Here is an 18789-nt window from a genome sequence, read left to right as displayed (position 1 = left end):
TCTTGCTGTCATTAACATTCACATCTCTGGCTTCAAGCAGCGCCCGCCTCACCCAGGCGCTGCCAGCAGGGAACGTGGGCTCCTGCCTCCCTTTGTGCCGAGGGGATCCGTGCGGAGCGATTGAAATGCAAGGCTGAGAAGCACTGCTGTAGTTGGTCGGGTTTGGGGTTTTTTCCCCCCTCTGCCTCCCTTCATCCTTGGAGCAGGAGGGCATGTTTGCTGTGGATTCTTTTTGTTTTATCTGAGAATGAGATGCTGGCTGAAAATTGAAGAAATGGCCCTGGAAGAATTGATGCAAAGATTAAATGCGGTTTCCCAGTGCGCTGGTAGGAGGAGCTGCTGGTCTTAAATAATGTGTTGTGTGGATGCTGTTAGTGATTTTGTAGGATTTACAGAAAATCCTGGTAATCTGACTAGCATTTTTTATGCATATTCGCAATTAATAGGAAAGAAAACGTTAGGAGCTTTTGTCACGAGGTTAAACTTCTGTTGATATTAACACTAATTAACATTTTTAGTGCTTGGATACTCCTGAGGCATGCTTTAGAAGACCGTCCTGAGTAGTTTTGGGTAACTGTTAGCCCATTCAAATACTCTAAATGGGTCTTGATTCCTTTTTTTATCTGACTCGGCTGTACCTAAATTGGAGAAATTACAGATTTCTCTAGCAGATCTGGTCTAATAAGAAGCAGTGAAAAGCTCAGCTAACTGTAAGGCATTGCAAGCCAGTATTTAGGGTGGATCTAAATTGCATTTTCATTAAAATGGAGAGTTGTGTGAGTTAATCGTGGTAAAGGTAGTTTTACATCTGTATAGATTAAAAATTGCAGCAGATTTGCTAAAATGGTTTTAGCACTGTAAAAACATTATTACAATTTCTGAGAGATTTTCATAATTTTTTGAAAATATAAATGCTTGTGTGTTCAAAACTAGAACTAAGAAGCAGTGTACAATAAGGTGATCTGTAATTAGATCTGGGAGTATTTTTTGGGCTATTGCTCATACAGAGATGTAAATATATTTCAGAATAAGAAATTACCTGGAAAGACAAGTGATGTGGTTTTTGCATCCTTAGAAACTATTTGGTTTGCCCTTTATTCTTAGTTGGCTGACAGATTACAGAAGTCTTGCATCTTCTTGTCATCTGAGGCAAACCAGTGGTTTGAGAATACAGAATATTTAAGGTATTATTCATTGCAGTATCAAAAGTTGGAATTTATCTTTCCATTTTCCTAGTCCTCTCTTTCTTATGGGTGACTTTTTCATCTTTTTCAATTTCTGTGTGGTGCAAGGAGATAATTAGCAAGATGGCTGATGCTGTAGTCTGATGAACAGATAGATTAAATGACAAATGTGGAATGAACAGACCAGCTGTATCTGTTTTCCTGGACAGGGAAAGTAGGTATTTTACCTTCTTAGTAATATTTTGGGGGGGGGGGGGCAGGAGGGAAGTAAGATTTAATCTGATGAGAACAAGCGTTAAATTACAAGTAAAGGTCACCATACATACTATTTTCTTCTTCCTCACTTTTCCTATTGATTATCTTTCTGTTTTCAAAACATATCTTTATTAAATGTCTGGATATTTGTTTCATTTCCTGTTTTGATTTTCTGAATGTTTAAGAAGAAAGTCAGTCTGATATTTGCTAGGGCATACTGTCTTTTGCCGTTTATTTTAATAATCTGTATATTACTTTTTTCACTCCCTTAAAAATGTTGCTTTAGTTTTTCTAAGGCAAGATGAATTTTAAGAATATATGGTAGAATTTGTTGGGAATGTGGGAGCCTTTTCTTCCTGAATTGAAGAAGGTTCCTCCAGAGTGGGAGCAGGCTGGCTGGTTTGCCTGTGACACCGCCTGTCTCTCAGCTGTGCAGCTGCAGGTACACTGTGACCTTCATGTAAGCCAGCAGCAGCTCCAAACTGCTGTTTTCACACTTGCTAGCAGCCTCTGCCCGTGTGCTGGTATTTAGCTTGTTAAACTTGCTTTTTTTTTTTTTTTAAAAAGCAGCTGTTACTTTACAACCAATTTCATGTTCGTGTGGTTTAGCTGGTCCCTCTCCTCCCCCTTCTCTTTCTCTTTCTTCCTCTCTGTAATCCCTGTGCGGGTATTCCCAGGCCAAAGGCAATGCTTTCCTACAGCCAGTGATTGTATTTATAGGTGACTGTTTTAAGTTTCCTTTTTCCCTTTTTTCCACCCCCCCTTATTGCTTTTAGGTTACTTAGACCCTTTCTCTGTTGCTGCCTCCCTTTCTTGTGCTGTACCCTGTCCTTGGGTCAAATTAGCTCCTGTCTGGCTTCTCAGCTGTCTTTCTGTTCACTCAGAAACCTTTTGTAAGCAGAGGTTTCCTTAACAGCCCAAGATCATATGCAGACTTTTTCCAAGCCCATTTTTCAATAGCTCCCTGCTCAAGAATGATTGAAATGCAAAGGTTCCCCTGGCTGTCCCATGGTACAGCTGTCCACCTTCAGGCATCAAGGGATTTTTTCCTTTGTAGGATCCTAGGTTTAAAAAAAAAGAGTATTCCTCTTCCTTAGCTTGGTTTGGGGGTTTTGTGTTTGTTTGTTTGTTTGTTTGTTTTCTGAATGATACCACAGGCAGGCTGAGATTCATCCCGGGTAGTTTTAAGCTTCTAAGTCAGAAGAGGAATTCTCCAAAATCCATGTGCGCTGAACATAGAGAAGGGGGCACTCTAAGAAGGAAAGTCCTTCCACCTTCTGGGGTGCACTGGTCTTTCCCTTGACAGGGACAGGGGGCCAGGAAGCCTGGAGTAGCTCAGTTCCTAACCTAGGAATACCTACTCACCAGGAATCCTAACCTGGTGAGTCTGGGTGTGTCTGTAATCTTTTGCTGTTCTACCACAAGAGCCTTTCTGCCTCTGGCTGCTCTCCCACTAGCAAGTCCCCTGTGTTAGTCTGGCACTCACACAACCTTTCTGGGCTACTCATCCCTCACTGCCGCACCAGCGCTTTCCTTAGTGGTCTTTCTGCTCCCTCTGCTCTGACTAAATTCTGATTTACTCACGTTCTCAGCCCCTATGGTAAATTACTGATCTCCTACTCCTTACTATCTCATGAATGTGTGATCCTCTCACAGTATCCCGGCCTTCCTCTGCCACATTTCACAAACCTTAGCAGCTTTCTCAGGCAAAGCTTTGATTGCTTATTTCTCATTTTCCTCACCTTATCCTCACCTTCACCTTACCCTCCTCCAACACCTTGCAGATACGTTCTTTTCTGCTTCTGGACATATTTCACTATCACGATCATAAAGATGCTCTCTAGTTTAACCTTATCATCCTCTTCATATTCCTGCTTTGACTCCTGCTCCACAGTTCAAAATAATGTTGTACCCTGCCCTTTTCAACAACTATAAAAGGTGTTCCTACAGCATCTTCTTTTATTTTTTCCCCTATGTGCTTCTCAGTCCTCCCATTCACTCCACTACTATCAAATCACCTCCTAGACTTGGATGACCAGATTAATTGCTGTTGCTGTTTTCATATAAATCCATAAAACAAGGGAGAAGTGATTTAGAAACATTCTCTAAGTTGTGTAGGTTTTTTTATTTTCCATTAGAATTGTGGGTTTATTTCAGAAAAACTGCGAAATTATTATTGATAGTTAAAAAATATCCTGGTTTTGTCCATATTTATTGTTTTGATTGATAATGACATTTTCTGTTAATTTGGCCGTAGTTTTTACTTGTCTTCTTTTTGAGTTTTGTTGTTATGTTAAATTCAACCCTTTTCCGTAAATTTCTGATTATGTTCTCCCTGTAGAACAGTAGCTCAGAGGTTGAACCACAAGATAATAAATAGTTCTGGCCTGGAACCTCATGCATTGTCAATATTGCTGTCTGCTGTGTGATTTCTGCTTAGGACTCCATTTGGTCTGACTGATACAGAAACAGTGTTAAGGCACCAGCTCTTAATGTCGGTCACTACTCTACATTTGCATCAGCACTAGGAAGCCTTGTGGTGATGGTGTTGTCTAATTCATGCAAACAGGCAATACAGATTTCACATTCCCATCCTTAATCCCATGGAAGCCCCACTAATGGTTTCTTTCCATCTTGGAAAGGTGCCACTATTACAGCTAGCATATGTTTCCTCTCCTCAAACAAAATTTTAACACTCTGCAAAAGGAAGAAACATCTGCAAATCAAAGAAGGAAACCATGTGTGTAGTTCCTCAGTAAATATGTACGCAGTGCTAGTATTTTAAGTACATGTAACATCCCGTAGCCATTTCAGCTTCAGTCAGTTTTCAGTAGCTCCAGATTTTCTGTCTTATTCCCAATTTGGGCCAAAACTTTACATTTCATTTCCCTGGCTTTGTGTTCTTGACAGGCAGGCTTCTGAAGTTTTGAAGGCTGGCTCACCTGTCTTGACAAATTAGGCACAAATGTAGGAGCAATGGACTCACATACCCATCTCCAACTCATCACTGGGATGAGTTGTCTTATTGCAAGGAGAAAGAGGAACACCCCCAGGCACACTGAAGGGGTATTATAAAGTTGTGTGCAGCTGGAAGGACCTGTTCTGTGTGTCTTCCCCACTCCTATACTCTTGCAAGCTTGCCTGCTCTTTCTTACCCTTGTAGCATCTGTCCCTGGTTCACATGATTTTCCAGTTTGGGAACTCAAAAAAATCTTTTCTGCACATGGCAGAATAGTCTGTGTGTGCATGTTAATTTGGCAGGCGTGAACAGCATTAATTTACTATTGGCAACTTTTTACATAGCTGGTAGAGTTGAAGAGATCCATGTGAGAGCTCTGAAAATCTGCAGGTTTTTAGCACATCTGCTGTACCCAGGTGAAATTTAATGGTAGTGGGGGATGCCTCTGCTTGATATTAATTTGCTGTCCCTTCCTTTCAGCTTTCCTGCACCTATGTTGAGCTGAACTGTGAAAGATGCTTCTGATATTCCAGCCCAGAGAGTATAAAGTAGGCATGGTCTTCCTGACATAAGAGTATAAAGTAGGTATGGTCTTCCTGACATAAGGTTTAAAATTTGAAAAATAAGAGTGGGAGCTGCAGTTGAACAATTAAGCAGATAGGACTGTATTGCTCATGTTTTCTATGAGCGTGCACTGTCACAGCTTTTGTGACCACCTGCATGGCATCCATTTCTTAGTATATTCTGGTCTAAATCAACATCTTTATTTTAATATTGAAACAGAGGGACCTAGTGAAATTAGCGGGAGTAAGGTTCAGAGTTAGCAATCATCCTTCTTAAAGTGAGCTAGCTGCCTTTTTGGGAATCTGAGGAAAAATATTTTGATCAACATTAAGGTTGATTAAATTTTATTATTAACCAAGGTATTGTCACTTAAAGATGGCTTTCTTAAAGGGTTTCTTTTTTACATACCAAAGAAAATAAAATTATATTCATATGCACTTCTTCTTGGGACTATCAATGATCTCTTTATATCATCTACCCCAGTCTTTCACTGATTTTAATGGCAGTTGCTGAACTGCAGTAGGAAAATTCACCCTACGCGGATAGCTTTCAACAGACTGGGGGCAAAATAGGCATTAAACAGTAAATGATCACCCATTTAGAGTGGCTTTTCAGAGGATTGCAGGGCGTATATTTGTCAGTCTCCCATTCAGTTTTTGAACTTTGGGTATGTATACTTGAAGCTTGCAGAGCCAGAAATGTCCTACCTGGACTTATGTACTTAGTGATATGAAAGAAGAAAAAAGCTTTTTACTCTGATGCATTTTTATTATCGTGGTGTCTCAGAATACTTTCTTGGCAAGAGTGCCTGGCACAGCTGCCTGCCACACTTCCAACTGCAGAGAGCCAAGCTGCAAGATTACCTCGTGCATATCAAATAACAGGGAACTTCTGCAGAAAAGGAACAGCACAGAGCTGTCTGTATGTAACACAGGGGTCTTGTCTTCAAGGTGTTTGCTCTAAGCTGACCTGCTGAGCAAAGCCAGGGAGCACGAGGCGTTTTCATTTAATGAAGGACATCAAGTGAGCTACTTGAGATTTTGTTCTGTGACAGCCCAACAACTTCTTAAGGTTTTCAGTATCTGAAACAATGTATTTCAGCTGGAAGTTTGGGCCTTCTGTTTTACAATATATGGCAAAGCCACTTTAATTTAGTTCCATTGTTTCTTTTGTCTTGTCCTATTAAATAGCAGCTTTTATTTCAGACAGAGAGTATGATCTTGGATGCTTTTGTGTGGATTAATCACTTGTAGGTCTCTTGAGTTAAGCCTGCAATACTGTGTTAGCTATTCTGACCTCTCTCTAGTTATCCCCATAGCTGCATAGCTCAAGCATGAGCCTCTTGGCTCACCACACATAGAAATGCAGCTTTGTGGTTGAGGCAAACTGTCTGATAGTCCAACCTTTAACATTGCCTTTAACAGCACTGGGTGCAGCTACCTCAAGCCTTGTGGAACAGTCAGCCTAAGCACGCAGTCCTGGGCTGTGATGGAGACAGGATCATCGTCTTGGAGGTTGACTTCCTGCAGTCTGGGCAGTTTCAGACAATAGATCCCCTCACCTACATTAATCTTGGATATTAGTTATATCCTCAATCTGTCTCTGCTGGTCTTTTTGTGGCTTTTGAGTTTTTGTACTAATGCTTTAAATTCCTCGACGACTGATGGGAAGTCCTCTTTGAGTTGTGATGTACCAGGGGCATGGAGCTGGCTGTTGGGCTTCCCACATGGCTTCCTGAAGCAGCAGGAAGTCGGCACAATGAAACCTGTGCTGCAATGAAGATATGTTAAAGGTGTTACAGAAAAGGTGTAACTGGCTGTGAAAGCCTTGTGATAGCTATCCCCAAATGTTTTTATCTTCATATGAAGGCTGATGGTGTTTGAGCTTAGTAGAAGCAGGTGTCATAGTGCCTTAGGTGGTTAAATCCCTTCAAGGACATGGGGGAAGGCAGCTTTCTAGGAGGATGTGGTGTTCAAATTGTGGCAAGCTGATAAAGCACAGTGCAGCATGGTACTGCCAGGTTTTGGAGATTTAGGTGTGTAATGCCACTTGGCAGCAGTCTGCCTTCTTAAAATTGATAATCTGGGCAAACAGGTCTTTGGCAAGTTGAGAACTGCACTGCTGTGTGATAGATAAGCTCTTGTTTTTCACCTGTGCTATTACTTCAGGGGTGTAAGCGCTGTCCCCCTTCATGTGTTTGAGGCATTTGGTGACAGTTTTACTAAAAGTCTTTCTGTCTTTAGCATTTCATGTGGCAGGCAGAAAATTTGCACTGAGAAGTTGACTGTCCTAATTCTTTTATAGTTTGAATTCTTGTTGATCCAGAAATGTATCTTCCTTTTCTTTCAATTCCTGCCTATCGCTGGTAATGTAAAGGGAGGGTGGCTTTGCATATGAAACACCAAGATAATTTATATAAATAGAAAATAATGAGAATACACATATCTGATTTTAAAAATGACTCTTCAGGCTGCAACCTTTGTTGTTAAAAAGATAAAACTATAAATTGCAGCCTTTCTGTAAGCAGTCCTGTGTCTAGCTTCTGGGCTGGACAAAGTGCATTCCTTTGGTCAGTCTTTTGTCCTAGGCTGTTGGTTGTCTCTCCAAGTTACCCCATGTCACTTAGCTGGTCAGTTTAAGTTACCTCATGTCACCCGCCAGTGTTTTAACAGCAGTTTTGTTTGTGTTTGAGGGAGGAATTTTTCCAGCTTACTTTAAAGATTGTTGACAATGGAATAAAAAAAGGAGAACATGGGGTATGGAAGCAAAACAGGTGTGTTTGGTTATGCAGCTTGGATGAGAATAGAAAGCTGGCAGAAATGAGGTGGTATAAAAAGATTTTCTATGTGTTTTGGTCATAGATGGCATTTAGTAGGATGCGAAGCTGGGTCCCCCATAATACAGCGTCTGAAACACAATAGCTTTATGTTCAATAGTTGTGATGGAATATGACGTAAACACAATCACAAGAATGATGAAAATTTATCATGAGTACTTAATTGATACTTGAGTAGATGCCAGGCTTTAATTATGAGATAGCTCCTGTCTGCTCAGGACCCAGACATTTGCTGTGATCCTGGCACAGCTGGTTTTGTTGAGAATAGCCACAGTTAAAAATTCCATTTCTGGGTTCTGTGGAAAGGCTGCTGAGGCTGCAAGTGATCTGTGGGAGAAAATGGGTATTTCCATATCAGACAAATCCCTTGTGAAGTAATTTATGAAGTAAAGGTAAGAAAAAAATATAAAACAACACATAGCATTTTTAGCTTTTTAGTTGTATGCTTTCTTAATTTCCTTCTGCTGAATCTCTTCAGTGTTTCTTACCCCCAGCTCATGTTTTACTGGTCTTTCAAGGACATTGCAGTCTGCTTCTGACTTCAGTGCAATCGTTGTTTCCTTTGAAAATGGTATACCTGAATTGCTTTGAGAGCACACAGCCTGAAGCAGGAGAGGGATATAAATAGAAACAGCTCTCTGTTGTTGTATGAAGACAGAAGATTAATTATTTCAGTGTGGCAGGTGGAGGTGTTTTTCAAAGTAATTGTTTACATTTTTGAAGATCTGACAGGGAATTAAAAAGGTCTAGGTGGCACAGAGGGCTGACATAATTTTGTATTAGGAGAGTAAAAATATGCATTAAATACTACATTGTTAATTTTGCATGGTGTGCTTAGCAATTATCCAAGTTAAAGTAGTACTAACAGTTCCCACTCAGCCTTCAGAAAATCAGGAATGAACGTTTCTGCATCCTATCACCTACCTTTTAAAACATGGAAACAGCACAGTTACTCTGGGCTTTATTTGACATTCCTTTTAAACACCGTCTAAGTCCCACGATGGACTAGGGCTGCATTCATTAATGACTCTGTCTGACATTTATATGATGCTGTAGGGAACCCTTATTGGAGCTGGTGAGAACAGGCAGAATTTCAATTTTATCCCCAAAGGAGGGTGAGAGATTAGAGAGATCCAATAGTAGTTTGAAGGGAAATACAGGTATTTGAGACCGTCCCGATGTGCGACTGCCAAGGCAGGAAGGGATATGGGTGTTACCGTTTGGCACTTAGATCCCGGAGAAGCCCCTCCTGTTCCCCCATGTTCCCTTAGGAGTTCCTCTCCCATCCTTTCCCGTCAAGTAGCTCCTGACTTTTTGCACGTGGACATTGCCTGAGCTGCAGCGTGGCTCGTGGCTCTTTGGTGTGCATCCTGCCTGAGAAGGAAGGCAGGAGCAGGCAGTGCTATGAGACAGGGGAGCCTTCCCACTCACTCAGTATCACCATCATCCTGGACCAGCAGTCTTGCTGGTTTGACAACCAGTTTGCAAGTTTCCATGACACGTGAGACGTGTGATGGCCCATATAGTTAGACCTAAAGAAGAACAAATGCAGTATATACTATCAGGTTTAAAGATACACATGGAAGAAAAGGAAGCAAGGCAAATATACATCCACTCTCCACTCTTTCCTAACCCTTCTCACTGCTTTGTGCTCCTGGCAGCAGATCATCTGTGGGTTGGTCATACGAGGACTATTTTTGTTCATTAGGCTCTGTGGGGCCTCACAAGCCTTGCCATGTGTGTGCCACTGTCCTGTGCAGGGAGCAGGAACACACTGGGTGCTGTGTCAGGGCTTTGCAGAGCCTGCCTCTCACCAGATCCTACCCTACTGCCTGTCCAAGACTTCATGAGCTGTCATAGCCATCAGGGACCTTCATCCCATTGAGCTCAGAGCAATTTACTAGAATTGGGAAGCACTTAGGAAGAAGTTACGAAAAGCGTCAGGTTTAATTTTATAGCATCATTAATGCTGGAGATCTTAGACTTTGAACATTACCAATGCATTCACAAAACACTTAAGGGGGAAAAACTTAGTTTGAACTATTTACTCCTTTAGAATGAATTTTTTGATGGTCAAAGCCTGATTTTTAAAGTATGTTGCTAATAAGACATTAGGCAATGAATTAGTAAGTTTTTAAGATATGAACAAATGAAACTGTGTTTGTTTTAAAGGCTGGTCATCTGCTCTGCTCTATTTTTTGCACAACCTGCCAAACCCTTTCCAGATGAGCTCTACTGCTCTCGACAGCTCCCTGCCTCGAGTAACTTGTTATCTGTATTTGACACAGCAAAAAAGGAAACATTAGACAAGCATGGTGGAACTGATGAGGGAGGGAGGAACATTCCCAGCAGAAATAAGGTCAGGCTCATCACTGCACCGTACTGTCAGTGGGCTTCAAGCAGTTTTTCTAACTGCACTTGCTCTTGTTTTGGAGAATAAGGGAGCTGTGCCCCACAGTATCTCTTGGCAGGTCCAGTCCTCTGCTTAGAATCATAGAATCATAGAATCAGCTGGGTTGAAAGGGACCTTTGAGATCATCAAGTCCAACCCTTGATCCACTACCACTGCGGTTACTAGGCCATGGCACTGAGTGCCACATCAGTCTCTTTTTAAAAATCTCCAGGGACGGAGAATCTACTACTTCCCTGGGCAGCCCATTCCAATGTCTGACCACCCTCTCTGTAAAGAAATTCTTTCTAATATCTAACCTAAACCTCCCCTGGCACAACTTGAGACCATGCCCTCTTGTCCTGCTGATAGTTGCCTGGGAAAAGAGACCAACCCCACCTGGCTACAGCCTCCTTTCAGGGAGTTGTAGAGAGTGATGAGGTCTCCCCTGAGCCTTCTCTTCTCCAGGCTGAACAGCCCCAGCTCCCTCAGCCTCTCCTCATAGGACTTGTGCTTGAGTCCCTTCACCAGCCTAGCTCCCCTCCTCTGGACCTGCTCCAGCACCTCAATATCCTTCCTGAACTGAGGGGCCCAGAACTGGACACAGTACTCCAGGTGTGGCCTCACCAGCGCAGAGGTGAGAGTCCTGTTGTGGCTCCTGCCCGGCTGAGTCACCTGGGTTTACTCTCCTAGAGATGAGGTGGAATGGGAGGGAGCAGGGCAAGCGAGGGTTCGGCACCTATGCATTTCCTCCCCTGATAAAGTCAGGGCATGGCTAGGGTGGGAGCCTGGGGAAACAGCAGTCACTCCTCTCATCTGCAGGCAGCCTGTGTGGCATCTGTTCAGTGATGACTGTATGTGAACCTGGATATCCAGGGCTATTACCTGGTCTTGTTCTTCACCTCGGATGCTTCTGTCAGCAAGCAACTAAAGTTATGTTATGAACAGTAAGATGTGAAATAGCATTTTTGCTCCAATATTTTAGTTTCCATCTTTGTAATTTTTTTTAGGGCCTTTTTTTAGGTTTTGAGAAATTGATTGAAAAATGGTGTAAAATGTCACATTTCTTAACACTTAATGCAGAATTGTGGTTTGTATGGTGTAGAGACAACTCCTGGTTAGCTTGTTAGGTTCTAACAGCTGTTAGATGGTCAATCAACAAAACTGTAGTTTTCCCAAACGAAAGCTTCTAATGTGAAGCAACAGTTTGACTCCTAGTAATAAACCACGTTATTGCTATCTAATAAATGAGGCCAGTTAAAACAGACAAACAAAACCAAACCCCAACTGCAATAATTTTTAATAAAGTTTGTAGTTTTTTAAGCTTTTTGAAAACAGTTGGTCCCAAACCATTTTGCAAGAACATTACTTTTTTTCTCTTCCTTGTCTTTGGCTTCACATGGTTTCTATTGCATTAGGTGAGAGATAGGTACCTTGCAATTATTGGAATGATCAAACTGGTGTGATTTGTTGATTCAACAGAAATCTGCCATTTTTTGCTTTGATTTGGGTTTTTTGGGGTTTTTCTTTGGTTGTTTGTTTGGGGGGGGTTGTTTGTTTTTTTGTTTGTCTGTTTTGTGGAGGGGAGAGAAGTGTGCTTACTGTTATATCTGTAGCCTGCCCTGCCTCATCTTGTGGTCAATTGAGCTAATATCAGGGCAACAGTGGGAACACATGGCCGTGGTATTGGAGGAACAGGATGGGGTATGACTGTCCCTTCAGTAGTGCTCTGCAGTGAATTCAGGGGAGAAATGGTGAAACTCCTGTGACCATCTCCCATAATTTGTGTTTCCTGGATAACTGAATCATGTATGATCATCTCTTTTAGAAGTTTACTGTCTTGGTTAACCTCAAATCTGAAATGGGTATTTTGTGGTAGAATGTTACAGCTGTTGGTTTGTTGGCTGGCAAAGCAGAGAGAAGATCTGTTTGTTGCCTGACTTCTGCAGAGATCTGCATGGATCCACTACGCATTAAGCTACCCATTAAGCCCATTAAGTTTCTGGGCTGAGTCTTTTAACTTCTTGATGCATGCTTCTGTCAGTATTTAATGTAATTAATTTTGAGCTCACCAGTTATCTTAGAGTTCATTTTAGTAGGTGTAGTATCAGGCTCTTAGTCTTTCATGTTGTGTGAATTAGAAATGTGATATTTCTGTTCATTCTCTCCTCTGTCTGTAACTGAAGACTGCTGCACTTTAAGATGTGATATCTTCACATAGTTTGTTTTCATGCAAAATTTTATTTGATTGCTGTGAAAGGTAGAAATATTTACATTTTATATGGCACCACTTATCCAAGCTCTTTTGCAAAAATTTTCACACCTCTTAAATAAATACATGATGTCTTCAGCAATATGTTTCAGTGGACTTCAAAGATGAAAACTGTGTCGTTAGAAATTACAGGGAAATTCAGATTTCCAGTATGTATAAACCAATACTAGAATTTCTTCAGGTACCACATGGTTAACTCACAAGGTGAGTAAATAAGATGCAGGCGCAGACAGTGATTGACTTAGAACCTTGTGTTTCCCTTTGCATCTTGACCTTGCACTATGCCTAAAGAAACAAACCTGTGATGGGATGGTGATTGGGAAGACGCAAGGTTGAAAGCTGAATGTACAGACTAAGTCTAGAAAGTATTACTTTTAGTTTGATATTTTTTGTGACTTTAGTGAGTTAGTGTATATTCCTTTCTAGTTCAGTGAATATTATCAATTACAGTTTTGCCTTAGCTGAATCAAAAATTGAATCTGAGAAAAAATTTTGAAAAGCATCATTGCTCAAACTGAATAGAGACAAAGCGTACATTGTATTAGTAACAACTTCTAAGTATCTGTAAGAAATGAACTGCAATGATAAGAAGAACTAGAAGTATTTTTTTAATGAAATACCTTTTTTGATTTTTTTTCCAAGCCTATCTGTTGAGAGCTACAAATATTTTTGCCACTTATCCTGTTCTGTCCAAGAAAACAAAACTTTGTGACAGCTATGTGCTGTTTTGCTAGCTTTGCTTTGAAACATCTTATTAGGTGTTTCTTTTTTCCACTTAGAAGTCTATACTTATAATAAATTCATCATTCAGTGCTAAATTATTTATCTTAAAAACGTTTTGCCATTTACTGGGTATTAACTTTTGTTATTTACTTATAATACTTGCAAAGTTAACATGAGATATGCGTATTTTTATACTTTGTGTATGCTGTCAATTCATGTTACAGTTTGATGAGAATATATTCAAGCTCTCAAATTTCTTATTTCAGTTGGAAAAGTGCCTTAAATCATGAAATTAAGGCACGAGATTTACTTTGAAAAGGAAACAAGGTACCTCTAGGTTTGTATGACTGCCAGATGTTTGCCCCTTCAAGCCCTCATGTTTTTTGCTCTGTCTGCTCATCATCTGTAAGATCATGAAAGCGTTGGTGTCTCACCACACTTCATTAAAATTTGTGCCCCTAAAAACCATTAATACTTGTCAAAATAAACTGTAATGATGTTATTTCTTATCATGATATCTTGTTTGCACATGTGCACTGCTCTCTCTCCCCCTCTGTCCTTGCCTACATGGTAGGGCACATACCTGCATCGATACAATATGAACAGGATGATCCCAAGTCTTGCTTGTCTGTTTTCTTGAAGACGCTCGAGCAAAACTGCTACTCAAAGTGAAGGACCAATCAGGCAGCACTGAACAGGAAGCCCATGGGCATCCAGGCAAAGCCAGAAGCAGTTTCCCTTGCATGGTAGAGCTGCTCTCAACCTCTCAGGACTTGTATGAGGAGAGGAAAACTCTCATCTTGGCCTTCCGCTCGCATTACTGCTGTCCTAAGCAGGTCCCTCTTCAGATCTCCTGTCTGAGATCCATCTGCTGCACCCAGACTCACACCACACTTCCCCTCCTAGTGCCTGTATCTCCTCTACCCTCACTATTTTTCAGTCCCTGTTGGCCCTCCCCGGCCTGTACCAAGTCCCTGTCCTTCCACGGGCCTCCTCGTAGTGTCTCCTTTCACTAAAAGATGCTTTTGCCCAGCATCTTCTGTCACCCAGGTCCAGCCTCCTTTCCCCTTTTTACAAGCCTTCCCTAAGCTGTGGGCTTGAGTCCACCTAGTCCCAGCAGCCATGTTTTCCCTGCTGGGGATCCTTTTGGCCCCCACACCTGGTGGTCTTTCTACCAGTGAAAGGAGCCAGAGGTGTACATCAGGGAAAGGAGTGAGCTCCAGGCCAGACTGAGTGTTTCTGGGGAACCGTGGCAAACCATGAGGCTAGAGGTGCCTTAACCCCTTCCAGTTGCTGTCATTATACCAGATCTTATGTGCTGAACACATTATGGATAGAAAACTGTCTTCTGGGTATGGTGGAGCTTGTTTTAAATGCTCAAAGAGGTTCCTGCTGAACTTAAAGTCAATGACAAGACATAAGAGTTTGTTAAAACCAGAAGGTAGAAAGATGCTAATACAGTGTGGGTAAGGGATGTGTCTACTTGACAGGACATGGAGGAAGTAGATCCTAAATCCTCACTGCTGTAAAAGATTGCATCTCCCACCCTGCACCTAACAATACAGACTACTTTTGGAGGTCCTTTGTTGGTAGGGCCCCTTTCAGAAAAGAATGGAGATCTTGTTCTAGCAATCCTTTAATGACTATGTCTGTCTGTGCACATTTGGGGGGAGGGGAGTCAGAGAGCCAGATGAATTTTAACAGAAGGTCTTTGTCTAAAATATATGCACATTAAGAAAGAAATATATTTTAAATCAATTTTTGAGAAAAAATGTGACGTTACTGAAAAAAAAAACCTGTAGTGGTATTTTGTTCTGTTTCGTGGTCTCTATGTAGTACATATTCAGAGAATGGTACTTCAAACCTATTTCCATTTTTTCAACCTATTTCTGATTGAATTTTATTTAAAAGAAGTTCTTCAGCTGCATATATAAGGCAGTCAATACATTTAGAAAGGCTGAATTATGAGGAATTCTGTTTGCTGTCCTTGTCTTCATCATGGGTAGAGGTTATTTGGAGTTGTATAAAAACTCAGCTGCTAATGTTATTTCTTAGATCTTTATTTTTTGAACACCAAAATATGATGTAATCCTTCAAGCAAACAGAATAGACTTGGTAATTGAAGGCTTGAAGATTTAGGATCTGTCCATTGTTTTATAGCACTGTCCACCCATTACAAATGAATTTATAATTTATTCTCCTAGTCTATGATAACCTAATCACCTTCCAGCACTGGAAAGGTCTTCACACTTATGATTTAGTCAATTCCATCCCCCTAAAACATGGAGCAGGGCTTTAATTGCCTTTTGGGAAGAATTTTGCCAACAGGGAAATGGAGCCTCATTTATTCATTTGCAGACAGAAACTGCTTACTCTAGTAGCTCTGAAGTTTGTGCAGACTTCAGATCTACCTTAAATACATTTTTTTAGCTCTTTTTAATGTCTGAAAAGTTAACACAGACTTGAAGGCTACTTTTCTCTCCTTTGACAAAGGACTTTGACTGTCATGCTTATAGTTTCTGTACTTTCTAACAACTGTTAAATATATAATGCTACATCATTTATCTGCCTCCACGTGTGTACAACTTGTAAATAATTTAATGTTTTGCTTTACCACTTGGCCTCTTCGCATAACTCTAAAATGAAGAAGATAAAATTCTTCTAAATTATTCATTCACTGGGAAATTGAAACAACTGACATAAATTAAGCACCAAAAATGGTTCCCTTTTTCTCTGTGGGAATCAAAGCGGTGAACACAACTGGATGACAGCGAGGGAGCTAAATGGACAAGATGATCATAGTATAATTTAGATTGGAAAGGGCTTCTGTGGGTGTCATCTAACCCAACCACCTGCTCAAAGCCAATCTACTTACTATACACATACTCGGTCGAGATTTGAATGCCTCCAAGGGTGGAGACGTTCCACTGTGGAGATGTTCCAGGAGTCTCCTGTGTCTTTGGGAACACAAACAGGGCACATCGGACCTGTTGCCCAGCTATTTGATGGATTTTCGTGGTAGTCTGCAGTGTTAAAAGTTTTCCCAGTGGTTAAAACCTTTGTGGTAAAGCATACAGGTGCTCTAGTGTGGTTGTGGCAGAGCAAAAAATTTTGCAGCTCACTCTAAATGGACCTTTAATATATTAAAACACAGTGACTTTATGAAGATTTCTAGGTCTTGCTACTTAAAATAATTTGGTTTTGTCAATTTTCCTAGTAGCCAATTAGTTACTTACTATGTCTTGTTTCATGTTGGCATATTCACATACTATACATTGTAGTAGTTGTCACAGATTGTTTTAAATGTTTGAAGAGAATTAAATGATTGTACATAAGGAAATGTGATAAGATGTTATTAGTATCCAGAACAGAAGCAAAGACCAGGCATGGAGCTGCAAAGCAGAGCATTGTGTAATTTGTGGTTTAATATTCTTCTGCAAAGTTTCTACACTCAGTAACAGCCTTTCCCCTGATATAAGTTTGGTGTGATCTGGATTTACTTGGATTTGCAAGCAGCTGGGAAGTTCTGAAATATTTGATTATTGTATAGCTTTAGCATGAACTGCAGCATCTTTTCTGTTTCGTTTTCTCTACCTGCTTCTCACTCCTGGGGTATATCTGGGAATCCTGTATATTCTTCTGATGGGGAATGTCAGTACTCATGATGCTTTCCAGATGCCCTGCCTGTGTTTGTGGATACTAAATGAAAAATATCCCTTGCAGACCTGTATGTAACTAATAGAGGTACCTGGTACTGATGGCTTTACACATCACGAGTCTGAGCAAAGATTGCTCCTGTGACCAAATCTGTTTTGTGTTTGATTGCACAATGAGAGGACCAGCTCCCAGGATGATCCTGCCCTTGGATTTGGTCTACCACTGGTGTTTGTTGAACATTCTGCTCTGCTAACTGTTGTCAGTCACCTACATGAAACTCCAGAGGTTGTTTGAAGAGCAAATTACTTTTTCTGCAGTGAGAAGGGGATGTGTACAGAGACGAAAATACACACAGTTTAAATGCATGAGGACAGTTTACGTATGGCATGGTGGATGGAGTAATTGTGACCTGGAAGAGATGCCAGCTTTCCGGAGGTAGTCTGCAGATTACCCTTCTCACAGATCCCAACTGCTACATCCCTGAGATCAAGTCCCCCGGTATCAGTCTTTTAGTGTGAGCATTTGGGCCCCTCTTCCTGAGTAGTTGCATTTTCATGGTCATCGTCATTTTCCTCAAACAAACTGGGATTTATCAAGTTGATTTGAGGATGAAGAGTGAAGCAATAGTGCAATGTTTTTAATTATCAAATTTTTCAGAAACACGTCCTTAATGGAGAGCAGAGCATGCCTGTGTAACATTTCTTCTGTATAAAAAAAGAACAAATCAAAACTGCTGTGTTTAACTGTGCTAACTTTAACTGACAAGTGAGAAGCCTTCCTTAGATTGTCTGGAAAAAATAATCTGTGAATCCAAATGTAACAAATGAGACCAAAATTAGTGAGGGAGGAAGGGGCTGTTGGCTGGAATTACCTTTGGTTGTACGACTCTACAGCTGTGGGGACCCACATTTTGTACCCTTTGCAGGCTTTATTCGCATGAGAGAATATACAGGAAAATATTTTTGCTCAGGTATAACCTAGGATTTTTTGGCAATGTCTTGACTGTTTCTTTCTCAGTAGCTTCCATACTAACAATGTTTTCATGCTGTATGACTATGTCAAGAGGAGCCGTGATTTCATCACTGCCTATTTCTACTTTATATATTTAATTCACAAAATCTTCAGTGTCTTTCAACAGATTTTGATTTAGTAATTTATTTGGAGACTGTAATTCCAATTATACGTTTACCCATTGTGCCTTTATTGGGGTTCTGAATGTATAGCCATAAATAGTCATGACTAGTGCTATTTTATTAAATAGCTGAAGAATCCAAAAAAGACAAGCACCGCTTGCAGTGCTATTTTAGGAAATAACTGTTAAGCAGTATACTCAACCTGGAAATCAATAGGTACCTATAATTTCAGCAGCTTTTTACATGCCACATTACACACCATCGTTACTGACTTCTTCAACCAGGAGCCACATCATGTCTCTCTGTCCTGCTTGCTCTACCTGGAATGCATTCATGTATAATTCACTGTTTGGCTGCACAAATGTAAAGGCCCACACAAAGGAAGCTAGAAGTCACTGGGAGCAGGAATCCTCCCTTTGACAGCAGTACAGAGTCAGGTCAAACAAAGTTTCTGTGTCATGGTGGCTATATTCAGTGCTGGTGCTTGCTGATATGATGCTATAGATGGAAGGAGTTTCTCAGTCCTTTTAAGGATTACGGTGATAATAACTGCATATCATCCAGCATTTTTAAAAAATTTTTCAAAGGAAATGGTTGATTCTTAGTTCTCAGAGATCTTTTCATTATTCAATTGAAACATGGGCTTGTCCTAGTCCTTTGCAGTTCCAGATGGCATAAAGACCTGTGCTGGTTTAAAAAGTAAACCAGCAGGAAAAATTAACCCAACTCTAGAGAGATTATAAATCAGAGTTACAGTGTACTAAAAATAAATTACAATAGATGCAACGATACAGAGAAAAACTGGTTTTAACTCATG

The 18789-nt window shown here is 40.7% G+C and overlaps 1 protein-coding gene across 9 annotated transcripts in view; it reads left to right on the top strand.

Moving 5' to 3' along the window:
- Positions 1 to 18789, top strand: part of MCF2L (MCF.2 cell line derived transforming sequence like) — a 162017-nt gene that overhangs the window by 35159 nt on the left and 108069 nt on the right. The window contains exon 1 of one of the 9 annotated variants that reach the window (XM_017817365.1): positions 90 to 326. The exons of 7 other annotated variants lie outside the window; for them this stretch is intronic. In XM_017817365.1, the coding sequence (XP_017672854.1) occupies positions 248 to 326 (79 nt within the window). In that variant the 5' untranslated portion in view covers positions 90 to 247. Of the gene's footprint in view, positions 1 to 89; positions 327 to 18789 lie in introns of those variants that run through there. One more of the 9 variants, XM_017817372.1, reaches the window with a different exon arrangement.

This window comes from Lepidothrix coronata, unplaced genomic scaffold, assembly GCF_001604755.1.
Source record: "Lepidothrix coronata isolate B3197 unplaced genomic scaffold, Lepidothrix_coronata-1.0 Scaffold60, whole genome shotgun sequence".
Taxonomy (NCBI): Eukaryota; Metazoa; Chordata; class Aves; order Passeriformes; family Pipridae; genus Lepidothrix; species Lepidothrix coronata.
Note: the sequence above shows the minus strand (reverse complement) of the source record. Positions and strands in the feature narration are given on the sequence as shown.